Genomic DNA, 27096 nt, shown 5'->3' with positions numbered 1-27096 from the left:
CACCACTTTGAGTCTCCGTTGGGTTTGACTACTGTAGGATTTCTCCAGCGTCTTCTAAAAACGTGCACTTGAGCGCAGAAAGGCCTTCAACCATAGCTCGCTGGGATTCAGCCCTCAGGCTCTTGAAATGTCCCTGCATTTCAGTGGATTTCACTTATTCAGCACTTGTTCTTTTCCTGCTCCGGCAGTCCCAAAGTTCCATGAAATGTACTCAACGTCAATTGTCTTGCTCAAGGACACTTTGACATATGACAGGGCGGACAGAGGATCTTATCTGCAACCTTGAAGCTGAAGGACGGTACAGTCCACCAACTGAGCCACAGTCGCCCCACTTCAGCTGGTTTTAGAGGATTCTCTGTATGAAAAAAATCCTTTTGACAGGATGTGCATGTTTTTATGTAGAAGTGACACATCTGAGCAGGCAGCTCAGGCCGTCAGCCACGATGAGAGACCGTAGTCCAGTAAAGAAAGCTTGCTGTGACCTGTTAACTTGTAAAGAAGGTGATTTTTTGGTCATTAAAGCATTCCACACGTTCCCTGTTCAACGTATATTCTTGTAAACTGACTTTATTGAGACGTAAAGGTTGACAATCTGGAACTGAATCAGAGTTACTTCAGGATGTAGTCCAGCGTTTTACGTCCGTGGGAATCTGCAGGACTGCTGTACCTTGGATCATCAGCTGCTCTGCCATTGGCTGAGTTGGCTCGCGGCGCTATGCAGCTTCTTTAAGTCAGTGACTTCGAAGAAGATCTCAGGCGGTCTGTGGTCGGGTGACTGTGACAGTCGACTTCTTATCGAGGCCACAGTGGCTTGTCTGTCCTCACACGGCTGAAACGACGCCTTGGGCTGTATTCAGCGTAACAGAAGATAGGCGGAAGATGGAAAGAAAAGAAGACCTTGTTTCCAGTAAAGACCAGCTTTTCTGAAATAGGCTGAAATCTGGAGAATTTTCTGTGGTCTTGGTGGCGCTTTGTTGCTTCCTCTTTTTGAGAAACACCTGTTTCTTCTTCCACTGTTGATGCAATCCAAACCAATACACGTTTCTGCTTCTTTCACTTTTCCTTTCATGCTTTGCAAAGCAACGCAGTAAAAACCCAGTCGGTGGAAAAGTCTTGCAATACGACAACTTCGACAACTGCAGGAAAGAAATTCTGCTGTGATGAAACTTTTTCAGAATATTGTAGACTTTCTCGCATTTTAAATCATTCCATTTAAAATTCAACCAATCTGAACAGATCATCGTTATAATTATTATTAATTCTGTGTGTGTGTGTGTGTGTGTGTGTGTGTGTGTGTGTGTGTGTGTGTGTGTGTGTGTGTGTGTGTGTGTGTGTGTGTGTGTGCCTGTGGCTTTTGCAGCCTTGTTTTTCTACTTGCAGATTTTGAAATCTTTCATGCAGCAGTGTTTCGGCTCACTGACTTTCAGGGAAATGTATATTCAATTCACCACGTCACGTTGCTGACTTCCTGACATCAAAATAAATCTTCTGCACTGACTGTCAGGCGACAAACACACCTGCGACCACAGAGATGTGCGGCTGCTTCAGGTTCTGCAGAAGGAAAGGTACGTGGCTGGACTCAGTGTGCTTGTGTGTTTGTTTTCACTGATGTGTCCTGTCCTCAGACACTGCTGTACCATGCAGTGGTCATGCAGGGGTCATGCAGGGGTCATGCAGGGGTCATGCAGGGGTCATGCATTGACACATTGAGATCTGTGGTACTCCTGGGTTAATATAGGATGTGCTAATTTCTCACTTGGAGGGTTTTTTTTTTTTTTAATCTTATTTTTAGCATTAAAATCTGCGGAATTGGAGAGTTTCTCTCTGGGATTAATCAAGTGTTTCTATTCTATTCTGGTCTGTTTAAAACATCGTTCATTACATTTAAAACACAACTGGAACAAATCTGATCTGGAGCCTGTTTGATGGGAGGTTTTCAGGTTGTGTTTCAGGACTGGGATCAATGACATGAGGACGTTTCTTTGGTTTGTTAAAAGTTTGCTGCATCCTGAAGTTCATGCAGACTTTGGCAGGTAAAAACAAGAACAGGTGTGGCCGGGAAAAAGTGTGTGAAGACTAATCATCCTCAGATGATTTAAAAAAACACACGATTTCTCACATTTTGATGTGTGAAATTCAAATATTATCATTTTATGCAGGTCATGTAACATGAACTGTGACTGTGTGACTGGATGCTTTAAAAACATTACAAAACTATCACTGTGAGAGGTTTTATGGAGATTACCGTGTTTTTGGGGGGGGTTATTTTTGCACTTTTAAATTAATAAAACAGGCAGTGTAACAGGATGCTGAAAGAAGACATTTCCAGTTCTGTTTTCATCTCAGGTTGCTGTTGATTCAGTTGTTCATTTGGCTGTTGTGTGTGTGTGTGTGTGTGTGTGTGTGTGTGTGTGTGTGTGCGTTCATGCTACAGAATGGGAATCGGAGCAATTTTTTGAACACCAGACTGAGGACGTCTTCAGAGGCAGACTCGCCTCCTCAGGTCAAACGGATTGATCGGATTATCGAAGTTAGGATGGGAAATTACATAATAATTATTTAATTACATTTTCAGATGTTTTTGTAGCTGATTTCAGTGGATTGGTCCTTCATGTTTGGCATTTTTCAGACAACGTTAACATTTTAGAATAGCACAGCCATACTTGATGACTCTGAGGGGGAAATTCCTTGGAGCCGGTTGTGTCACACAGACCCTGGAGGACTGCAGCCCCGCATGGTTTCCACCTCTTCCTGCTTCAACACAGCTGACTGGAACCAGTGTGTGTTATCGGCTTCCTGCTGGCCTTGGTGATGGACCTTCATGACAGGCAGCTGTGTTGACTCTGGAGAACATGGAGAGCGGAGGAGCTCCAGGATCTCAGTTTGACACCCCTGATTTTAATTATTATGGGTTGTTTTACCCACTTTGAGAAATTCGAGTTACTGAATCATTTTTCCAATTTCATTGTTACCATTATAGACATTGAGCCTTTTTTGAGTCTTTTTTTTTATTCGAGAAATAAAAGTGATTTTGAAAACAACTCTGCTGTGTGAATGAAAAGAAAATGAAATGTTTCTTTTTTAGTTTATCCCTGCAGAGGAGCTGAAGAGCCACACTGTGGTCGACAGCGACCAGACAAACATTTCTAAACGCATTCTCAGCGAGGAAAATGTTGTGCTGTTTGTCCGGCAGGAGGTTCTGAACCGGTTGCTTCTCGTAGTTGTGAGTATAAAGGACGAGGAGAGTATCAGTGACATGCTGTCTAAAAATAACAAACCATCCGTCTGCCTGCAGTGAGGGAGCCAGTCCTCACTCAGCGGCTCCATTCGCTCGATCCACACTGGGCAGGAAGTGTGTGTGTGTGTGTGTGTGTGTGTGTGTGTGTGTGTGTGTGTGTGTGTGTGTGTGTGTGTGTGTGTGTGTGCTCTTGGATTTTCCAAGGGAGGAGGAGTCTAATTTTGGGTGTCTTTATATAAGCAGCCTCTCAGGCTCTGTACAGCTGAACTCTTTCTAACAGAGCACAGGGTGAGTAACTACTGACATGAAGACGCTCCACACACACACACACACACACACACACACACACTTTTTCTGCATGTCTCAATGTATTCATCATCTTCCTACTCCAACGTTTTCTTCCAGTTGAATCGACCCGAACAGGGTTCGATTCAACAGTCTTCTGGGACGCTTTATTGATCAGTGAGAAGCTAAAATGAGCTTTTCCGTGATCTTTTTCACCCTCTGTGTCCTCACCCTTCATGTTTTAGGATGTGTATACATATTTATTGGCTTTTGTACCTTTATTTTACTTTGAAAATAGAGCTGTGAGTGGTTCAGGGCTGCGCTGCTGCTGATTCTGTGGCGTGACGACATGGTAAAGCAGTGGATCGTTCAGAATAACAGACAGAAACGGGTTTAAACGCTCCACTTAAGCCTCGTCAGCATTGAAATGCTCCATTATATTCTTACTTGTGGGTGTGTGTGTGCAGCTCTGCTTCTTTTGTGCCATGTTTTTCTCCCAAGCTGTCTATTTCTTGTTAAGTTTTTCAGCTGCTTTTGATCAGTCTCAGAGTAATTTTTGCTTCTTTGTTGTAATTTTTGGCCCTGATTCAGTTATTTAGCTCTTCAGCTCATTTTGAGCCATTTTGGTTGTTTTCTTCACATTAATCATTTTTGGGGAGAATTTAGTTTTGTCTAGTTTATTGATTGTAAAAATGAAAACAAAACAATTCAGTGCAATACAGAACCAAAGTTTTTTAAATTCTGAATGAAAGGGAGCAGAAAGAAGAAGAAGCTCCAATAATGTGGCCCTTCGGCTCAAACAGTCCTTTTCATTGAGCACTGCACAGCAGTGGTTTTGTTTTGGTGCTGTTCCATCATTGGACCTTCTCTGTGTCTCGTGATCATTTTGGCGATTTTCAGAAGCTGTTCTGGATTTCTTTATAACCACAGTAGTGGCTTTCTGTGCCATTGTGGTACTTCTGTACGATTTTAAAGCTGTTGTGTGTCTGTTTAGTGTACATTTGGCTGATGTTATTTTGTATTCTGGTCCTCTTGCATATTTTCGGCGTCCTTCTGTGTCTCTCGTGATGAAGTTCTTCTGACATTTTGTGGGGTTTTTTTTCAGCTTTCTGGCCCCGTCGCGCCGCCAAGATGAAGATGCGTTCACACTCAGACACGTCGTCGGTGGACGGCTTCGGGAGGAACCACCAAGACAAAGGGGCCAGATCTGCAGGAGCAAAGCTGATCAAAGGCATTCAGAGAATATGGGGGGGCCCCACCAACCAGCCCCCGCCTCAGATGAGCAGCAGCACTCCGTCCAGCATCGATGGACTTCATGCAGCCGTCCAGGAGGAGCCTCAGCTCGACACACCACTGACGGGTAATCTCCTTTTTTCCAGATTATATTCTCAACTGGCAGTGAGAATCGATGTTCATTCTGCTGTTTGGTCAGAAGTGAGTTTGCGTCTCTCTCGTAGAGTACGTAGCTGTATTTCTCAGAATTAGTCTGAAAGACAAGCGTTTCAGTGGGAGCTCTTATTGTGACGTGTCTGTCCGCTCAGGGGCTCGGACGTTGGAGCAGTGCCTGGAGGGCCAGTTTTTCCATGAGGCCAGCCAGCTGCTCATCGAGCGAGAGAACCGCCTCTTCGGAGATATAATGGGGATGGAGAAAGTGGAATCTCCGGAGGAGGAAGTGGCCAAGCTGTCGGCGGAGCGGGCGGCCCTGGAGAAGCTGATCCTGCAGACCGTGAAGCGGAGTCTGTCTCTGAACCGGGACCTGAACTTTCGTCTGGCCCCGGCGCTGTCCTCGGCCGTGCGGGCCATCCAGCAGGAGGAGCATCAGGACCAGCTGTGGAGGCGGAAAGGCTGGACGCCTCCGGACTGGAGGCCCTGCGGCTGGAGGAGGCTCCACGACGCGAGGCTGCGGGAGCTGGTGGAGGAGCGCATGGAGAACCCCCCGACGCCTCCGTCCGAGCCGCAGGCCGGCCAGTCCTCCATCAAGGCCAGCATCCACAGCATGGGCCTCCGCATGAAGGAGGACCTGCTGCTGGTGGTGGAGGCGGTGAGGACCTGCTACCCCCCGGAGATGGACATCTGTAACTTTTACGCCGCTCAGTATCACCGGACCTTCAGCTCCAGAGTCAGCAGCCTGGCGCAGTTCGTTCTGGATGACTCGGACTGCAGCTTCCTGCTGCGCTGGGTCAACGACCATTACCCCAGGTGAGACATGGCCGCGGCGTCTCGCCTGCTTCTCCTGACGCGTCTCTGCACAGCGCTTCAGTCCACATGTTTACCTGGAGCTTCAAGTGAAGCTTTTACTGGACACACAGCTCATCCAGGCACCGGCTTCGTTTTTGTTTCAGAAAAGTTTCACCTTTACACGTCGACGTCTTTAAAACGGCGTCTGTTTCCACGGAAACAGCAGAAACACTGATGTCGTTAGCATGAAGTTTCACACCTGCAGGACATTTACAGCCAACAAATCTCCTCGGAAACCCTGAAAATGATTGTACTGATGAGTGTTTGGTCGGTGTTTCAGAATCCTCCAGAAGCTGTCAGCTGAGATCGACTCTTCGGCGCTGGGAAAGCTGCTGACGGACGATCTGCTGGAGCCTCTGGAGGAGCAGTACCTGAGCAAACAGCAGGTGGGTTGGCTCGGCCTAGCTCGACTCGGCTCGGCTCGGCTCGGCCCGGCTCGGCTGTCCCAGAACCCATGGCGTTTGTTGTGTGTTCAGACCGAGCTGACCACCTACATGGACCGAGTCCTGGAGGAGGCCAGAGACAACTTCACCAGCGGAGAGGAGCCGGCCATGGAGGACGGCTGCTACGTCAGCACCATGGCCTTCGATATCATCCAGGTAGAGTTTAAACTGCCGCATCAACGTGTCAGAAGAACAGGAAATGAGTGCAGCACCTCCCGCGTGGAAATATTCCTTTTGTTGCATATTCAGCCTTCTAATTTACTCACATTGCAGTCCATGTGATATCGTACTGTATTATTTTGTTCATTGGCATCCATTGATGCTTTTTCTGTCTTTAAGAATCGAGTCCTTGCTTTAAATATTGACCTGTCTCTACTTATGTACGACTAAACAACGTGTGTTTGCAGCCTTGGAAGAAACAGTGCAAACTGAACGTCTCCTGTTACAGTTTACACAGGAAGCTTTGCTTGCTTCATAACATTTCCTGACTTTCTTCACACATTAACTGGAGCCAAACTGAGGAAGAGTCCAAACTTTTTAGAAAATTGTTGACCAGCAAAGTCCAGGGGATCATTCCTGTGGATCCAAAGATCTGCTGAAAGCTGCAAACTCACGCGATTCAGAAGCTTTTTGACCCTGGTTTTTTGACTTTAATCCAGTGTTGTTTGATTTAATCTTTAATCTTTTTCACTGTTTCATGTGAGTTGTCCAGCACTTTGCAACACAGCATTTTTATTTCTGCAGTTCTTTTTGACTATTAGTGCTTATTACGTTAATGTTATGGGGTTATGGAAAAAGAACAAAAATAATTCATGGAATTATTAATTACTATTATTGAATAATTTTGATTTTTTTTTACCTTTAAAAAATAATAATAATGTACACAGTAGATTAATTTTATGAAATGTGATGTGCCTGATAATTATTTAAATTAAAATAATTTATTAAATTTCTGTTTTTGCTGCCAAAATCTTAAATTATTGAGTTTGAGTCCATTATTTTTATTTAGATAACACGAGTCTCTACGCTCATCTTATGAATTGAGGTTTTCTTTAATTCTTGTTGTGATTATTACTACGATCGGTGGATTTCAGTCCATGTTGTCTGAACTGACTGTGCTGTGAAATCGCCTGTTAGCTGCTCGGGATTCTTGGTCAGTGTGAACCTTGTCTCCTCGCAGTTCATTCACGGCATGGTGACCTCCGCAGAGGCCATCGTGGGAGACCTGGCCAAAGCCCAGAGGATAACCTGCGAGCTGAAAGGTTTGATGCAGAGGTACGAACGTGCTCCAGCTTCTTGGAAGCGTCACCGTCCTCGCTTCTTCTTCCACGCTCAAAGTTTCCCCCCGACCTCCTGCAGGTTCCAGAGCTTCCAGGCAGCCGTCATCAAGCAGAACCGAGCGACCAGCAGAGCTCAGGTCAAAGCCAACCTCAGCTGCATCGCCCAGTTCAGGTACGCTTCCCTCCAGACGGACTGACTCCGATCCGGCTGCTGGATCCGGGCTGACTCTGGCTCTCTGTGGCGTCTGCAGCGACGTCCTCAGGAAGAAGCAGCTGCTCCCGGCGGACCTGCAGGAGAACTGCCTGTCGGTGCTGAGCGACATGAAGCAGAGTGCGCACACTTACCTGCTAACTCCCGTCCACAAAGGGCTGAAGGTGAGTGTGAGCTTCACTGTCTTCTATCACCCAGTGGCACAAACAAGTGAAGAAGCTCGAGTGTCTGATGTGAAAAATGCTCTGTCAAACATTTCAAACATTATTATATGTTTTTAGTATATTTAGAGGATCTGAGATTGCTTTTTCAAGAGCTTCGGGATAATTAACAGGATTTTTCTGCCCCACTGAGTTCAGTTCCCACCCAAAAATAATGCAGTGTGACACCAGATAACAAATAGAAAGATGAAAGGTGATGCAAACACAAACTTTTCATATTTTCATGGGATTTTTAAGGTTTTCTCAGGATAATTAGTGATAATCCTGCCATACATGTTGAAACCCAGATTTCTTTTATTTATCGAAATACCACAAAGCTCAATAAAAGCCTGAACAGAATTAAAGAAAACACATAAATGATCTCCACTGTTGCACCAAAATGACAAATATCAGTGTTAAAAGAAGTTTAAATTGCTCATGATTCCAATACCAATTCCTATTGATACTGTGAACTCAAGTTAGACAATCATAATTCTTGATATATTGATTTATACTATTTCTCTGCACCACGGTGCTGAATTTTGCCCCATAACCAATAAAAGATGAGTCAAAAATGTCTGCATTGATTTCTGATGTTAGCCACTCACACCCTCAGCTCTGCTGCTCATCTCACAAATGCAAGTGCAATAATCAGGGATTAAATGACGGTGTGTGACGTTTGTGCCGCTCGCAGCCTCATTACCAGAAGCTGGGAACCAACGACTGGCTGCACAACTCCCACTTCGAGAAGCTGCTGGTCGCCGTTGAAAAAGAGCTTCAGGAGCTTCAGGGTTCGATTCCGTCCAGCAACCAGGTAACGTCGGGAGACGGAGGAGCGCCGCGCCGACCGCCGTTCCTCCCAGGAGGATTAAACTCTGCTGCGGGTTTCAGGAGCTGATGGGCCAGCTGCACCGCGAGGTGACCGAGGAGTACGTCAAGAGGCTGCTGAGGGGAGAGGTCAGGCTGAAGGACAAGGAGAAGCAGCTCAAAGCGTACGCCACGGTGAAGGACGACGCTGACAGCCTACACCGGCTCTTCAGCAGGATGGTGGGAATTCATCCAGCATTACTCAACAAAAGAAATCCCCCAATAACCTGAAGAAACACACTGATGTGCTGCCATGCTGCGTCTGCTCAGGGATCACAGGAGGACTGGTTAAAGGAAATCCTCCACAAGATCGCCGAGGTGCTGAGACTCCAGGACGTCCCCGCCCTCCAAATGCAGGTCGTCTTGCTGGGATCCGATTATCCTGACCTCAGGTAACCTTGGCCGACGCTGAAGGAAACCCTCCCCGGTCGGCTTTCTCCTCTCTTCCGCCTGGGAATGACCAGAGTGGTGTCGCAGTTATTAAGGCGGCAGAAGGGTGAGAACAACACGGCGGTGATGAAGGGAGGAGGAAGCCGAACGGCTCCGACGGGCCTCAGATGTTTCCTGGAGTTAGCTTATCCACACTTTACTGAGCTGCGGTCAGAAGAAGTGTGCAGACGCAGGAAGGGTTAGTCCCCAGAAGCGTTTCAGGAACTGAAGCCGAAGCTGCTGCTGACGATGGAAACGACTTGTTCGAGCTCTTTCCAGACTCTGACACAGGTTTGGTCCCGTTTACACGACAACGTTTCCAGTGAAAACACGTTGTTCTCACTTTCATGTTTCAGACCATTTGAAAATGAGGTCTGTTTCCATGGAAACAGCAGAAACACTGAGAACGATGCCCCTCATGTTGCGCCATGAAGTGGCGCTGTTTACTGTTTCTATGATGAAACCACACACACACACACACACACACACACACACAGAACATTCCCTACAGCCGTGGTGCCATGTGCATCCATGGTGTTGTTTTCGTGGCTCCATTGTCGTGTAAACGGGGCCTGAAAGTGCGGTAAATCTTTAACTCTTCACAAAAATATAAACTATAAACAAATGAAAACAACGGTCGTGTTCGTGCTGAAGTTTCCAGCGAACAGCATGAAAAGAATCTTGATAAGGAATTCATTCAGTAATTCATTCTTTTGGATTATTTCACATTTTTTTCTGTGTATATTTACTATCAGTCTTTTTATGTTTGTATTTGTTTTGCTCTGATTTGTTTCTTTGAATTGTTTAATTAATTTAATTATTTATTAATTAATTTTTCCTTTTTTTTTTTGCTTTGCTATATATTTTTCTCATTTTTGAAAGTGCTCGCATGTTTCTCATTTATTGGAGCTGAAATCCATTGTTTAAACCTGCAGCAGACCGATAGAAAACACAGGTTCAAGTATTTAAATAGTACATTTATTTTTTTTTTACAAGCTAAATAAAACTCCAAATTTAAGAAAGATACAAACAATAATAAAGGAATGAATGTTCTTTACCTTGGTGAGCCTGGTAATGGGAAGTAAAACAGTAAAGAGAAGTGATGTTCTATAATGAGAAGACAAGGAGGGAGCTGGTTGCTGAAAGTTGTTTCCTTTTTCCTGATTGGACTTCCTTTTTCTTATCTTATTGTTGATGTTTCATCTTTTCTTCCCGCGTTGTTCCTCCGGCAGTGAGAAACACGTCTCGGCGCTGCTCAAACTGAAGACGAACATCAGCAAAGTGGACCGCAGGACGATCAAAGCCACCCTGGTGGAAACGCTGGACGGCTGCAGGCCCGACGTCAGTACCCAGACCTTCTTCTCCAGAGTGGACGTCAGATGATCTCCAGCATCTGCTCTGGCCTTTAAACACTCCTGTCCCTTCACACAACAGCGGTTCTCAAAAAAGACTTTTTGGAAATGACTCACACGGTGGAACTTTTTGAAATGGCGCCACGCCCTCAAGTAAATAGTTCTTCTGCACATGTGTGACTAGATGGACAACAAAAATCATGTTGATGATGTTTCTAGCTTATCGTTCTCTGCACGTGTGCCTGTGTGGTTTCATCACAAAAACAAATAGCACCCACCGGTGGCCTGGCATGCTAACTGCATCCTGATGCCATGGATACGGACATGGTTTTCAGGACACTGCTGTGTAAAAGCAAAACTTTTCTGAAATGGAAACAAAAATGAACCGTTTTCACTTGAAACATGGTGGTAAAAAAAAATGGACCTCGATGACTAGAAGCCCGTTTGTGTGTTTTGGAAGAAGTGGTAGTTCTCAGTGTTGCTGGACGACGCGGCGCCGTTCACTGCTTCGCTCCTGTCAGCGTTCGTCAGATGGTGCGTATATTTTTTTTTTTAACAAATCTTTGTTGTTGTTTTCCTGTTTCCTTTCATGCTGTGCATTAAGTGTTGGATTAAAATTAGATTTATGAATAAATTTCACATTTGAAAACTGTTCTGAAATATCTGGTTCACTGAGTTTACAGAATTAAAATGTTCCAGCCGTGCAGTGGTAAGGTCTCTCTCTCTCTCTCTCTCTCTCTCTCTCTCTCTCTCTCTCTCTCTCTCTCTCTCTCTCTCTCTCTCTCTCTCTCCTTGAACCTGCCAAGTGCAAAGATATTATTCCCTTTGTTTCTATAAAAGTGTTTTTCTCATGAAGGTTTTTATGATCACAATATTGCAATGGTCACTTTTCAACATGACTCATTTACAAGCAGCTCAAAACCATCTTGAACAATTCCTGGAAATTAACAGTAACCTTTGAGCCGTGGCGTTTCCCGTTTATTCCTGTGGAAAAATCACCTGCAGCTCGCCGCTGCTATCTGGAAGCTGGAGGGAAGGATATGGGCCTGCAGGCCGTGCCATAAATCACAGTTCACACTTTATTATTCGTTTGTCTTGGCACATGAGGAGGGTTGTCTTGGAGAAATACGAGGTTCTTGCTACAGATCTGTTGGGAGGAAAAGAGGAGTGAAGGAAGACAGAGTCAGTAGAGTTGCCGCTGATAAACTAAGTGGATAAGAAGCTGGAATCCTCTCTGTGTCTTCCTGCTGTGAGTCAGTCACTCAGAACTAAAAAAAAACCCCACATTATTCAAACTGTCTCATGATGACAGAAGGAGTGGAGAGTGAGGAAGCCGGGTGAAGCCAGAGATCAGGGCAGAGTGACTCCCACACGTCTCTGGGAGATTTCATCTTTCTCTTAATGAGCCTCACAACGGGCGGGAGTGTCAATCTCTTTCACGGTGAACAGACTCTAATCTGAGCAGAGAGAAAACGCCTGAGCTCCTCCTGAGAAGAGCAGATTTCTGATCTTCTAGTGTCTGCAAAACAAATGAATGGCACCAAATACAACAAGGACATTTCAGGACACTTTTAGAAATGTAATAAAATAAACAGTTGCACATGAGCAAGCAGAGTGTCACGAATCGAGGTGAACCCAGAGGATGACTGGAAAACATGCAGATTCAGAGCAGGTTGACTTGAGCAGACCAGACCACAAAGAGTCATCAGCAGAGTCTATAAACCAGAGAATCAGAAACAGAAAGCAGACGGAGAAGGAGCTGGACCTCCCATCAGACAGTGAACACGCCAGAACAGACACAGGAAGACTGGACTAAATACACTCAGGGGGCAAAGAGCTGGAAGGGGATTGGTTCATAGGGAGATAGGAAAACAACAAGAGGTGCTGAAGACGCGAACAGACAAAACAGCTACAGGAAAACCTCCCTGAACAGGAAGAAATCTGCAGAACCAGACCCAGAGGAGACTTTCTGCTGTTCCAGTTGGATTACAACAAAACAAACAAACCAAAATGTATATTTTGTTGTTTTATTGAATCGTGCTGAGTTTCTTGGTTACAGTACAACCTTTGAGCCCTTCTTCCCCTCAATTTAAAAATGAAATAAAAATAAAATGGCAAAGAGTAAAAGTTCAGACTGTTTACAGAAAAGACAATCTGAGTTTAATGGAATGTCTCATAGCCAAGGTTAAAAACCATTTTAAAAATTCACCGGGCTTTACACATCAAAACACAAACAGTCTGGATTAATTCACAAACGTCTCAGATAAAAAAGAAAAAAAGAAACAGATTTCTCTGTGAAAATTCAAGTAATGCTCAAATAACTTAATAACTTATAAACAGCATAAACGTTTCTCTTAATTTTAGTCAGTGTTGCTCATTGATGAGACAGAATAAATCAGTGCAAACGTTCTAACAAACAAAAGACAAAAAACAACAACTCAAATTTTAAAAATGGTAAAGAAAAGACGCAGTGAACCACGTTTCCTTCTTTTGGACTTTTTACTGCAGTGTGACATGAATCAAGGTCTTTGATTAAAACCTGGATTCTCATTTTGCTGCCGCTGATAAAGAGAACTAAAAAAGAGAAATCACCTGCAGTGTGTGCTGATTTCTGTTGACAGAACAACAGACAAGAAAATGTTTTTTCAACAAAATTAATTCACAGCATGAAGAAAAATCATGGAACGATTAGGTAAACCTGGGAATATGTAAGAACACATTTTGCGTCCCCTCCTGGTGTCTGATCGCTGCCCTGATGCCTTTCACCTGTTCCTGAGTGTGTGATTGTCGTCACCTGGTGTCTGGGGTATAAAGTGGGCCGTTCCCGTCTGCTCCGGCTTTGGTCCGTCAGTGTTTCTGAGCCTCACTCAGGCTGTTTTCATGTGATTCTGCTCTCATGTGTTGAAGCTTCTGTGTCTTTTTTGTGAATTTAACTCCCTTGAACTGGAGACTTTTGGTTTTTGGATTCTTGTTTTGATTATAAAAAGTTTTTTTTTCTCTCAAACATACAGCAGTGTCTGGCGTCATGAGGGCACATCTCTCAACCTAAATCTGATAGTTTAAAAGTAAAAGATTGGAGGTGAATTCTTCTGTCCTGTCATTAATGAAGTGAAAACTGGATTTCATAGGAATTTAGACAACTAGCTGTGTCTACATTTCCACGTTCTGTCAATCTGATTGTTTCAGCCTTCATGATCAGATCATCCCGTACAGATTTAGACGTACCCATAATGCTTTGTATAGATGCTCTTGTCCAGCATAAAGTACCAAGCCTGACTCATCAAGGTTATTTCATTAGAAATAGAATAAATAAAAACATTCTGCTTGTTCAGGAAGAGAATAATCTGTTTTCAGAGCAGCTTTGTTTCCCGCATCCACCAGTCGTGCTTTACGTGAAGCTACATAACAGGCCTGCTGCCAAAACTACGACAGTGGGAAGAAATCTGATGTACCGTTTACATGGACTCTGATCGGATCAGACTACAACAGGAGTGTCAAACATAAAGTACGTGGGCCAAACCCAGCCCGCAACTGTTCAGTCCCACCCACCTTGCAAAGAGTAAAACTTTCAGAGAGAACATTGGGTTCTTTTAAAGATATTTAAAGTTTTCTGTGGTTTCGATCAAGTGCAGCAGCTTCAACAGCGGCAGTACCAGCAGGACTGAAACGGCCAGAGTCGACTGCTGGGCATGGGCAGAGGGGAAGGAAGCGCCTCCATCACCCTCATGACATCCCTGCGAGGATAACCTCTCCACAGCAGGAGGCCAGGAAGCAGGCCTTTACTGGAAGAAACAACACAAACTTAGAAACACGCAGCTTCGTCAGTGAAACAGTCTGAACTGCAGAGGAGTCAAAGAAGCCCCGTCGGTCCCTGTTACTTCGTGTTTCTGTCATTAATCAGATACTTCTGGGCTTCCGTCGTGGGACAGGAGGCTACTTGTCATCATTTGTGCTTAATGTTGTGTACTTTGAACTAGTAGGGCTATCGTAGTGTAGATGGCCACAAGGCATTGTGGGTATTGTCGCTGATGTTCAGAGTCGTGGTTCAGCTGATTCTCCTGGAAGTTCGGTGCAAGTATTGATAAACCGGTTCACGTGTTACGATGTGGATCACTGACCCCAGACTGTGTTTCAGTTAGATGTTTGCATCGATCTTCCTCCACTTCGTAGCGTGTCGTAAACACTCAAAGGTTTCATGGACTTTGCTTGTTTTGGCCCCTTCTCTGGATTTGCCCCTGCAGACGCCTCTCTTCCTGTTTGTTCGGCTTTCAGACTCTTCTTCTGCTCTGACTTTCTAACTTGTGTGTTGATACTTCTGCTTCTGGGTTCACCTCGGTCCGTGATATTAAACATAACAGGTGTTGCAGGGTGGAGAGCTCACCTCTGTCCGTCACACTCGTGCTCTATGAACGCCATGGTGACCTTCATCCCCTCCACGTCGGAGCAGGTCAACACTTCTTTGATCTTCAGCAGCAGGTTGTTGTGTGGTTGGACATCTTCCACCTGAGAAGAGACAAACGGACCTAAATCTTGATTTGGTGTCCGTTTCCATCTTGTTCAATGAGCCCACTCTCAGCTTTAGCAGTACAGTCATATCACTTTGTCTCCGGTGAAGAGCAGCTCAGTTTGCGTATGAACAGTCTATTTTCAGTGATGCTCACCAAACTGCAGGTCTCACCCGATTTGAAATGATGTTGTGAAGCTCCACAGCGTCCTGATGGACTGTTGTCCCGATGTCCTCACTCCACTTCTTCCTCAGCTTCCTCATGCTGGTTCCGATGAGATGTTTGAAGTAGACGTGAGCGACGTCCTTGTAAATGTCCCCCATCACTGCCTGAGAGACAAAACACAGTCTATATGAGCAGCTTGTGGAGAATAACGCCTCCGCCAGGCTCCTCTGGGGGACTTAAGACTTCAGCAGTGCCTTGAACACCCTCGTCCCACAGCAGCCCGTGGAGGACTGCCATCTGACTTTATCATTATTAATGAGTTGATTATGATGATAGTTATTTTTTCTAAAATGAACAGGCAATTGTGTGAAATTCACTCTAGTTCATTTGATAGCAAAAACATTTCAATAATAGGCCACATTTATCAATACAAAGAAAATTTCGGAAACAGTATCTCATCGTAAAAAATGACAACAATTATATTTGTGTGCCGTAGCACTTAATTCCCGTGCTTTTATGTATGGTATATACTAGGGCTCTAACAACGATCATACTGTTGTTGTTGGCCCCCCATAATCTCGAGAGATCATGGAGCCATGGGGCAAAGTTGTGGAGGAACTGAGATGCCGAGTTGACAGATCCCCCGTCTCAGCCTCTCTGGTAGTGTCCAACGGGAGGGACAGGCAGGCCAGCTGGCAGCTTTGTCTGGGCCCGGGACAAGATAATGTTAGATGGGCCCTGTTGTAACTGTAGGGCGGGGGGATTAGGGGAATAGCGGCAGGGAGCGGTGCCTGCATGCGGTGTCGGACGGGGGGGAGTTGCAGAGCAGAGCAGTGTGGTGCAGCGCGGTGCCGGCATGCTGCATCGGGAGCCGGGGGTGGGGTGCTGGATGGGCCCCCCCACCGTTAATTCTGGGCCCCCTCCAACCCTAGGCCCGGGACAACAGACCCGTTTGTCCCCCCCTGTCGGCGGGCCTGGGGACAGGCCCATACAGTTGGTACCAACTTGGCTGCAGGAGTTGCCGGAAGGTGCCGCAATGCATAGAAGACCACACAACCTAAATGGCTTAAAAAATCTGCGGCTCATATTAAAACACCTGCAGAGGTCAGTGGTTCTAATTTTTGGACTGATCAGTATGACTTACTGCTCTTCCTTGTTCACAGTTAACATTTCACAATAACGTCCCTATAATAGTTTGTATCTTGCTGGCTTCTATATCAAATAACACATCAGAGCTGCAATAAATAGGTTTTCATTTCTGAAATCCACACTTCATGTCAACTTGATCGCATAAAAGGTGAAGCTAATTATTCTTGTTCTAGCACGACAAAGTAAACAATTCAGAAAACTAGCTCATATCATCATCACCTCATGTCTTCTTATACGCAATTTATTTTTCACCGTGGGGTGATTTATGGTAGTCTGGTTTGAAATCAGGTGTGCGGGAAGGTTTTTTAAGTAGAGAGGGCTGGCAACTGAATGAATGAAGGAGTAATGTCATTGCATTTTTTGCTGCATGGCCACTCAGGCTACCGGCTGGAAGCCATACAGCTAAGCTGCTAGCTGACATGACTTCAGTTTCAGCTGCCACAATGTTGTTTTTACCTTTGTCATCCTCGGGAACATTCGATTTAGATTTTTTTGGAAGTATTGTCTGTGAAAAAATCCGATAATCTCTCCTGCTTGCCATCGTTGTTTGATTGCAAAGAAGCTGCTTCCAGGTGAGGAAGGAGTCTCCTCAAACAATTTAAATTAAAATTCTTTGAAATAGACTTTTCCACATATCCCCACAGCTCTGTGTAAATCCATTCCACACATACCATTTATATTTTTATATATATATATATTTTTTAATTAAAGGTGCTGTAGGCAGGATTTTGCTAGTCAATGCTAATTTTTCTGTGTTTTCTTTGGATTAAATGTTGGAGTATCCACTGATAATCCTTTAGGAGTGTAGCATAATTTCACTACCGCGAGGGCGCAGCGTTTTCATCTGTCTCTGTTCTGAGCTGAAAAGGAACCTCAACAGCTCCAGGTATCTTTGACCAATCAGAAGAGCCCCTGAGGCTCTAACCGTGATTGGTCGAGGGGCGTTCGTCACACGTTCTTGTGGGAGGGGCTTAACTTGCGTACGAGCGTGATGTCAGAGAAAACAGGACAGGATTGGCTGTGCTGGGTTTCAAATCGCCATCTTAGATGGGTCATCATCTTGCTTAGGTAACCCTAAGCAAGATTGCGGAGATGCTGAATCCTCCCTACAGAACCTTTTAGCTTAGAGTCAACGCTAATGTATGGTGCTTCAGCTTGCAGCCGCCACCAGGGGGGGCTGCAGCCCCAGCAGCATCCCCCTTCCGGCATTAGTGTTTGAAGCTATGAGATTTCCTTTGCTTCTTCAGTGTTTTTACAGAGGGCATAGAAAACACTTGAAGCAGGTGCCTGTAAAACACAGGATTGCCATGAAACAGAGACAGAAATAATGCTTTTTCTTGATTGGACCATGGGAAACCATCAGGGTGGCAATGGGAGACACCTATCTGTGTTCTCACAAAAGCATATTTTGCGTGGTCTGAGTTTCTTCAACCGTGGTATCACAGCAGGGCTGGTCCTGGGCATAGGCGAACTAGGCATCCGCCTGGGGCGCAGTGTACAGGGGGGGTTGCCGAATTGCCTTCCCAAAAGTTTCTGTGACAGGTGAGCATTCATTATCCCAGTGCATTCAAGTATAGTGAGGGACGCAAGGCGGCACCCAGCCCCGTGGATGAGGACGCTCGTCTCGGGCTCGTCTGAGGTGCATAACAAGCCTGGGCACTGGCACCATTTGAACACCTGAGTTCCCTCACTTTTGCCTTAAGCCTGCCCACCTCTAATGTCAGATTGGAGCACTTCTTTTCTAGAGTGTGTATATGAAGACCACTGGACATGGTAGTTTGTCTTCCACATCCTTCTGGGTTGACTTAGTGCTAATGTCCACAACAGTTGTTGTGTTTGGAGCACTTCGATCTGTAGGCACTGCATTCCACTTCAATCCTGCATGAACATCTGATGGCCTCTTGAACTGGCTGGTGTCAAAGTGTGCCCTGCACACTTGTAACTCTGATGGAGTTTCTCAGAGCTTATCCCCTTCAAAGATGGATTGCACAGCCTCTGCACCCATAAGGCACATCTGTCGGGATGTTTTGGGAACCGATGAAAGGCGAGGTGCGCAATGTCACATGGATAGTTTTTACAGTTAAAAGCAGAGCATTGTTTTCGACTGCTCCACTTAGGTACTGTTCTCGCGCTCATGGTGTTTTACGGTCCGAGGAGGAAGGACCCACACGCAGGCAGCCAGGTGGAGTTCAAACAGCTCTTTATTGCAGGTAACAGGAACGGGAACGCAGGGATACAGGAACGCAGGACTCAGGAAAGCCGGGCTGAGCTGAGCAGATTTGCAGGGACATGGAAGCACGCAGACAGACCCACAAGGAACCAACACGACACACCAGGGGAGCAAGACTTAAATAGAGGTAGACGCAGGTGAGGCACATTAGGGAGTTAACGAGACAGGAGACCAGACAGGAGAACATGAGGAGCAGGCAGGTGACCTGGCAGGAGAGCATGAGGGCAAACAAACACAAAACTGGACCCGAGTGCCCCCACATGGCCGCAGGGGCACAGGGCGTGACACGGTGACTGCCTCGATCACCGACGACCCTGAAGCATAGATCGTTAATATAATGGATGGAGCTTTCGTGACGTCACCCATTGCGCTCCCAAATGCCGTTCTGCAGACTTCAGCGAGTCCAGCAGGACGTTTCCATATTGAGACATTTGAAACCGGATGTAAATGTGATTGGTCCAGCGCGTCACGTGACCGCATCACGGGGACAGAGAAGGCGCTGTGATAGGGCGATTTATGCAAAACTTTAACTCGTAATATAAAATCAACAGATGATTTATGTGAAAATCAGAGTCTGGTGAAGCCAGCATGGTTGTAGAAACTAGCGACAGAGACCAAAACATGTTTTGAAACCGGGCACTTTGTTTATTTTCACTCTGAAAATCGGCATTTTTGAATGGGTTCCAATGAGACTGGGGCTCTTTTTGAAACCAGCATCATCGCCCCCTGCTGGAATTTCCCCGGAATTACAGCTTTTTTGCACTTCCGCATTATCTTCATGTTTTATGAGCGGAGGTTGGCGCTTGCCCTGAAGATGTTCGTTACGCCTCAGATGCACAGCACAGTTTGGAAAATAAATATCTGCCGCTGGTCTCACTGGCACAGTTTAGTTTTCTTTTTGTGTTTCATCGTGATGTATACCATTTCATCCATTGCACCGCAGTGACTAAGCGAGAGAGGAAATTTCATTACTTTGTGTATGGAACACTGAAGATGACAAGTAAAATCTTTGAAATTCGACCAAGCTCTGATGAAGATATCTATTTATGATACAAGGAGAATCCTCACCTTGTGTTCAGCTGCAGCAAAATCCAGTTGAGGAAAATGCTTCTCCAAAGGCCTGAAGGGGAAATTCCGTCTGTTGTTTGATTTGAAGTATTCTTTGATGTTTTCCTGCAGGACAAGGAAATGGATCTCTGTTAACTCACACATGAATCTGTGTGAATATTGATTGTTGAGTTGATGGGATACCTCCACTTCATCAATGACAACTACAATGAGCAGCTTTTTGGTGGAAGTCTCCATCTCAGTCAGCAGCTCCACCGTTTTCTCCTCCATCTGTCGATCCTGGACGTATGTCCTGAAACCCACATATTCATCACGAGTTATCACAGCAGTTTTTCCTCAGCGGTGTTTTGGTACAGCTGCGTCTTTAAATCTTCATTCATGTCCTCTTTGTAATTGTCATTTTTAACAGATTGATTGTGGACATATTTTGTGTCTCATCGGCCATATTTGAGAAAACACTTGCTGTTGTCTTGGCCGTGGCCATCTTGATTTGGAGTTCAAATTGTCCTCCCTCTCTCTCCCTATTTGTGCCTTCATCTATAATTTTCTTGGGAGATTGATCTTGGACTGTTGTCAGATTTCCCATCATCTCTCAGCGCTTTGCGTAAAGCCACATAACAGCCGGTTTTGGTTCCAGTCCTCACACAAACACACTCCTAAGCAGAGCGAGTTCATCGGTGAGAAAGTTGTATTAGACTCACATTGGCCCTCATTTATCAAACGATCGCACGGAGGTAAACGGTCGTACGGCCATACGAAAGACGGGATTGGCATTTATCACTATGATCGTGATTGTACGGAAAGATGCAATCTCACGACAGGTCTGACATTGGGTACGCAAATGTGAGTCAGTGTGAATTTGCGGTGCAACACAGCAAAACGTGGCGGAAGGTAAAAATAATTATAAAGCAAGCCTCAAACACGTCATAAAAATAAAACAACGCCCTTGCAGAATATCTAATAAAATAACCCCTTGTGGGATTAACGATGGATTTTTTAACTTTTAATAACTCTGCTGGTCCAGCCTGCCACGGAGTGGAGGCAGTTTTAACAGTGCGCAAAGACACTCTTGCTGCTGCGAAGCAGCTTCAGACCCAGCAGGGGAAACACTGCTGTATATATATATATATATTTATATATGTGTGTGTGTGTGTATGTGTATGTATATATGTGTATCAGAATCAGAATCATTTATTAATGACCACACAACAAAGCTGGTGGAATTTGTTTCCGGTACAGCACTTAATGCTCACATCTCACAGGGTCAGTTACAGTTTCGACAAACAGATCATTACATTTAAAACAAATGATTATACAGCAGTTTTACATCAAGGCAATGATTGGTTTAAAGTCTGTATAGCTAGTGGAAAAAAACTGTTTTTAAATCTGACTGATTTAGTTGTCAACTAAATCAACAGGTGAAACAGGTGATGAGCAGGGTGTGTGGGGTCTGAGGTAATTTTCCTTGCACGCTGTATGATGCGTCTTCGGTACAGTGTGTCCACGGATGGAAGAGTGTGGCCAGTGATTTTGGGGGATTTATTGATTATGCGTTGGAGTTTTGTGTGTGAGTGACTGTCCAAATTTCCATACCAGACTATTATTGAAGAGGTGAGAATACTTTCAATAATGGCTGTGTAAAACTGAATGAGGATGTTGTCTGACTTTGAGTTTCTTGAGTTGTCTAAGGAAAAATAGTCTTATTGGCTTTCTTGTAAATTTTGTCTGAGTGCTGCTTAAATTTGAATGAGTTATGGATGTGTGTCCCAAGGAATTTAAATGAGTCCTTAATGTCTCTAACGTCAGTGCTGATGGAGATGGGTGCTTTGAGAGTAGGTGAGCGTGAAAAATCAATGATCATCCTGATTCACCTCCACCTCAGACCTGAGAGGATCGATTTCCAGCTCTGAAAAGTTTTTTTTTGCCAAAATCAGTCCTTTTCCTTGTTTGACCTCAGTGGGCGGGGCTCCAGCACCATCAATATTTGAGAACGTAACATGTTAATGACGATCAAATTCAGCTGCCGCATTTATCAACGCCCGATGATTGAAACGCTGAGATCGGCGAGGTAAGGAAGTGTTGTTAATGCCACGCGAGCCCCATCGTATGATGAGCTCACCGCTCAGATATACACCCGTTTGAAAGATGGATTGATAAATGAGGACCACTGAATGTGGACTGTTCTGTGTGAAACACTTTCACCTGCATGATGCACTCCAGGAGCTGGAGAGAAGGGAACCGTCCTGAAACACTCACCTGATTCCTCTACATGTTCTCAGAGTCTTGAGGAAGTGAACGGTCTCTGGTTGTTTCTTTAAAAACTCTCTCTGCCACGTGATGTACCTGTAAACAAAGACCATACGTTCCCTCAACACCTCAGAACTGTTTATCCAGCGGTTTGCACTGGAAGAGATTTAGCTGATGATATTTGTGAATCTTTGTCATTTTCTGGAGTAAATGCGAAGTCTTACCTTTTAGCAAACGCCAGAAGCTCCTGAGAACAAACCTGAAGAACTCTATCACTCAGTTCTTGGTCGATCGTTTTGGCTTTTTCAAACTTGGCATTAGTGCTCTTCAAGAGAGACAAACATCATCAGGAATGTCTCACTGAGCAGCAAAGTAACAAACAGATGACATTAACTTGAACACAGTGTGAAGATCCAGGTACTCAGACGTGTATTTCTACCTGGATGACGTCCATATCAAGTCCAATATAAGACTCCTCGTTGTCGCAGGTTTCCTGAAGTTTATGATCCCGCAGGATTTTGTCAAGGTGACCTTGGAGTTCTTCCTGTGTACCAAAAAGATTTAAAAGAACAAACACTCAGTGAGGCGTATTGGCGGGAACATTTAACCAGACCTTGCTGTGATTCTCACCATCTCTTTGTCCAAAGCAGAAAATGTTTTCACCTGCACAGTTTGAATCAGTATGTCTTTCGCTGTGCTCTCCCATTCGTCCCATCCGTCGATCTTCTGGTCGTCATGGTTGGAAAACTCCTCAATGCTGGGAAAGCAGCAGGAAAATCAACATCAGATCTGCTTATGATCAGTTCCCAAAGAGCATAGCCGCGGGAACGTATTCTCAACAGGGGGTGCTGAGAGAAAAAATGGCTCAGCGCCTGAGATGAGTGCTTTCATCCAACTGGGGGGGGGGGGGGTACCAGCGGCGCACCAGACACGTTTACCGGGATTTTTTTTTTTCCATCGTGACAAATACAATGTGTGGCGTGACTGCGTGACAAAAGACCGGGTGCTGCAGCACCCCCAGCACCCCTACTTCCCGCGGTAATGTCAAAGCGGTCAGTTACTCAACAAGTACAGATGATAAATGTGTGAATTCCACTTAGAATGTTGTTTTTAAGAATTAACTTCATGATGAGGGGTTTCTTTCCTCTCCTCCTGATGCCTGATGGGGTTGTAAGCACATATATGATGGGCAGCACCATGAAGGCTCTTCAGGGAGCTCAGGGAGCCTCAGTGGTCACCAGTCAGCAGTGGGATTTCAACCTGCAATCTCTCCATCCCAATTCAGTTTCTCTAACCTCGAGGTCAACACTGTGGCTGCTGCATGCCGGGAAAATAGTTCTGGAGTTATAACTGCATTGTCTTCAGATCATTGCTGTATGAGAGATAAATTTTTCTGAATCATAAACACAAAAACGGTGCGTTTTCTCTTCAAACATTGTCATGTGAACGCGGCCTGAGAGGCTGCTGACCTCCTGAGTTCAGCCAAACGGGGAAAAGTCCAGAGTGGACTGGAAGAAGATGAGTACCTGAGATACGAGTGACGAGCCCAGTACAGCAGCTTGAAGCCGCTCCTGCAGGAGCTGACTCTCCGGATCAGGCTCTGCAGGTGTTGGATCATCCGGCGGTGGCAGCAGTCCTCCAGGTATCCCATCAGCCCATGGGGCTGTATCCATGGTCTGAGCCTCTTCAGATGGAGGACCACGTCCTCCTCTACCTTCCTCAGGTGCTCTTGAAGGTTCTCCTCGAGGTTTTGCGGCGGCTGCGTGATGATCTTGGTCCAGAACATCATCATGTGGGTGCTGCATTTCTCTTTAATTGTTCCTGCCTCTGAGGAACCAGAATGAGGATCATCTGGAGGATGAATCAGATCCTGAAAGATGGTGTTCACGTCCATCTGAGAGCGCTGTTCCAGCTCAGCAATGTGGATATTCTTCACATTGTTGTTCAGATGACTGTTACACTCAGAGTCTGTAAATGAGAAAAAAACAGATAAATCAGACTGTAAGACTTCCACCACACCTGGAAGCAAAGCCTGAAAAGAGGAACTGGGACTGAAGTTTGAGTGACCAATCTGCTTTGATCAAATGTGAGAAACGCTGCAGAGCTGCTGTCTCTTTTCTCCTCACTGCAACGATCAATTCTTTCAAGAACTAAAATCCCGATCATAGAGCATCTTCCTCCTCTAACATCCAGATGACAGAAAAACCTCCACCACAAACTGATGAAGCTTAAATTAAACTCAACAAGTAATTGCTAGGTTACACTCTTGTATTTACCAATTGGTTTTTGTTTGGTAACACCTTACTTGAAGCCCCTCTATATAACAAATTTTAGTACAATATAGCACTGTATAACTGTAGTTATAAACACTCATAAATGGTCACAATGCTTTATAACATCAGGAGCTAACCCCTAACCCTAATCCCTTGCTGTAGAGTCGGTTATAAAGCATTGTGATCTTTTATGAGTGTTTATAACTACTTATAATGTGTTATACAGGGGGGCTTCAAGTAAAGTGTTACCATTTGTTTTTCTTCTGGATAATTTTTGTTATTCTGATTATTTTGCTGATTTATTTAAGGTACATTTCTCAATCAACAAAGGGTATGTAGCCTATAAAAGTTTACAACTCCTTGTATCTCCGCTCAGGTGAGGAATGTTTGCACATCCACTCCTTTCTCTAGTTAATACTTCACCATTTGACAGTCTTATCTGCTGCCGCAGAAACCAGGAAAATTTAGCTCGTCCAACTCCTGTTGCTGAAATATGCAAATTTCAGGGATAATGTCAACTCACGGCCTGCTGTCTGCACAGGGACACACCCAGAGGTGAGCCAGTAGTTCAGCTCAGTCAGGTTTATCTCTGATAACAACATACAACCAGGAACGCAGCTGGGGCGTTCATGCCACACACACTGAAAACGAAAAGTCTGTTCAACTAACATAATAGAATGATTGAAAGCGGTTCCACTAAATATAGTTACGTTTGGGAACATAATAAAATCCTGTGAATGTTTTTTAATCATATGTGACATTTTTCTTGAAGATGTTTGCTCTCCTGACGTAATTGAACAGAGATTTATTGTATTAAACACAACAAAAAAAAAGTGATCGCTTTACTTGGGTTCCATTTCAGAATTCAACCAACACAGAGACAGTCAATCACACATTCACACCAATTTTCAATTCCACATGCATGTTTCTGGAATGAGGAAGCTGGAGTGTATCACAGTCACATTGCATTTTCATAGACAGAACATCTTCCATAAATGTGTCAAAATCAAATGATCGAATCACGTTTACTCCTCAAACATGAAGCAGTCGTGACGAAGCCGTGTAAAGCTGCTTTCAACGAGCCATTTCTTCAAAGCAGCTTTGACTTCTACTCGTCTGTCACCGATCACCATACCAGTAAATATGTGTATTTGTGGCTTAGTTTAGTTGAAAACCTAAATTTCTTTGATACTTTATACAGAAAGCTTTCAGCACAGAGGATCAATAGAATAAAGAGCCCAGCTGGAAAACTTCTGCAGACAAAGAAAAGCCAAGAAAAACCATCTCTTACCATCTGGTAAATCGTCGTTATTGCTGAGTAAAGGGTCCTGGCTTTTGCTCTTCGGGACACGTTTCCGTCTGATTGGCATGATCTTCTGCTTTAAAGGCTTCAGTGTTTTTTCTCGTCACAGTGTCTCTCTGCTCGGTGATGCTTGCTCTTCATCTGACAGTCCTCATTGATACAGTCTCTTTTATAAAAGCCAGGGTGGTGGGGGGGGTTTCCAACTCCACCACTTTCACTTTCTGATCACTGCCTGGTTCCAGCCAGCCTCTGTTGGCGTGAATGACGGAGCTGTTGCATCATGCCGAGGCTGCACAAAAGAAGCTTTATTTACTACTACTGCTGTTATCGTGACTGCATTGATGACAATGAATGATAACGTCAGATTATGACAAGAATAACCGCAGTTTATCAATCAGGCCTGCAGCTGATAGATAACAGTAGAGAAGCCACAATGTTTTTTTTTTTTTTTAAATAGATCTTTAATACTTGTTTTAGTCTTAATTTCTTACAAACATTTGGTTAGTTTACAATAAAACCAGCAGTGTGAGACCTGGAAGTTGCTGTGCAGGTATTCTGTGGGAAAATCCTGCTCCGTGTTTACACACTAGTGAAAACAGATCAGATCAGTGAATCTCAGCTCTGAGTCATCGGTTTAACAGGTTTTATGTGAATGGAGAAAGTCGTGTAAACTGACCTGGAAATGAAAGAGAAAAGCTTCAGAGGAAACGAGACAGTTTAATTTGATAGCTTGTCGTTTTATCCAGCACAACACAAATGATAGTTAATTGTGGTGAAAAACTCTGCTTGTTCATTGATATCCTGAGGAAATAAATCATTGCGTTTGCTGTTGACCAAGTGAAATCAGGGAGTGAAGTTAATGTTTGTTTTCTTAAACAAACAGATGGATGAAAAAGGAAACGGCGAGCAGCTCAGTCTTGGTCAGGGGTGTTCAACCAGCGGCTCTGGAGCCACATGTGGCTCCTCGGTCCCTCTGTAGGGGCTCCACCAAGCTTTCACAACATGGAACATCAATGAACATTAAACATTTTTATTATACTTTTATTATACTTTTTATTATAGTTACACACCACAGTACTATTCTAAATGATTCGTTCAATAGGGATTCAAAAAGGGTACCAGTAAAATTTGGAAAAATAGCCAAAACCACAAGAACTGGGGAAAAAATAATAAAACGGCTTAAAAAACATGAAATGTCTAGAATTTCTAGGAGAACATAAATATGGTTGGATGAAAGAATGCAAAACACCTTAAAAGGAGGTAAAACGGTTAAAACTGGTAAAATTTCCAAATTGCCAACAAGAAATACTTGAAAACAGGAGCAAAACTGTTGAAATCAATTACAAAAATAGGCTAAAATTCATAAAATGTTTACTATTTTGAACCCTAACTTCATAGATGCATCATAACATAGTTTTTATATGTGCATCAAAACTATATATGAAACCTTCTGAGCTGCATGAGGCTCATTTTAAAGGTTAAATGTGTTTTGCGGCTCCAGACCAACTTGACTTGGCTGAAAGTCATAAAAATGGCTCCTCTGGTCATAAAAGTTGCAGAACCCTGGCCTAGATTAATGTGAATCTGCGTCAGTTCCACAGTCTGGAAGTTGT

The 27096-nt window shown here is 44.4% G+C and overlaps 2 protein-coding genes across 2 annotated transcripts; one reads left to right on the top strand and one right to left on the bottom strand.

Annotated features, from left to right (window-relative positions):
* Window positions 1-1515: 1515 nt before the first annotated feature.
* LOC115406586 (tumor necrosis factor alpha-induced protein 2) lies at window positions 1516-11237 on the top strand. The gene is made up of 12 exons (XM_030116708.1): window positions 1516-1565; window positions 4629-4883; window positions 5065-5722; window positions 6042-6147; window positions 6238-6360; window positions 7385-7479; window positions 7564-7656; window positions 7736-7859; window positions 8590-8709; window positions 8787-8942; window positions 9033-9154; window positions 10424-11237. Exons 1-12 carry the CDS (start codon window positions 1532-1534, stop codon window positions 10572-10574), a joined length of 2037 nt encoding a protein of 678 aa, XP_029972568.1. The 5' UTR covers window positions 1516-1531; the 3' UTR covers window positions 10575-11237.
* A 1174-nt stretch (window positions 11238-12411) lies between these two features.
* Window positions 12412-25621, bottom strand: LOC115406386 (uncharacterized). The gene is made up of 11 exons (XM_030116387.1): window positions 25472-25621; window positions 23434-23875; window positions 22571-22664; window positions 22347-22451; window positions 22132-22232; window positions 21917-22003; window positions 19844-19952; window positions 19661-19765; window positions 15222-15377; window positions 14925-15046; window positions 12412-14325 (listed from the first exon to the last, which is right to left on the bottom strand). The coding sequence occupies exons 1-11, from the start codon at window positions 25548-25550 to the stop codon at window positions 14181-14183; spliced, it is 1545 nt and encodes a 514-aa protein (XP_029972247.1). The 5' UTR covers window positions 25551-25621; the 3' UTR covers window positions 12412-14180.
* Between the last annotated feature and the right edge of the window lie 1475 nt (window positions 25622-27096).

This window comes from Salarias fasciatus, chromosome 19 (assembly GCF_902148845.1).
Source record: "Salarias fasciatus chromosome 19, fSalaFa1.1, whole genome shotgun sequence".
Classification (NCBI taxonomy): Eukaryota; Metazoa; Chordata; class Actinopteri; order Blenniiformes; family Blenniidae; genus Salarias; species Salarias fasciatus.
This window is presented reverse-complemented; position numbering and strand designations above follow the sequence as displayed.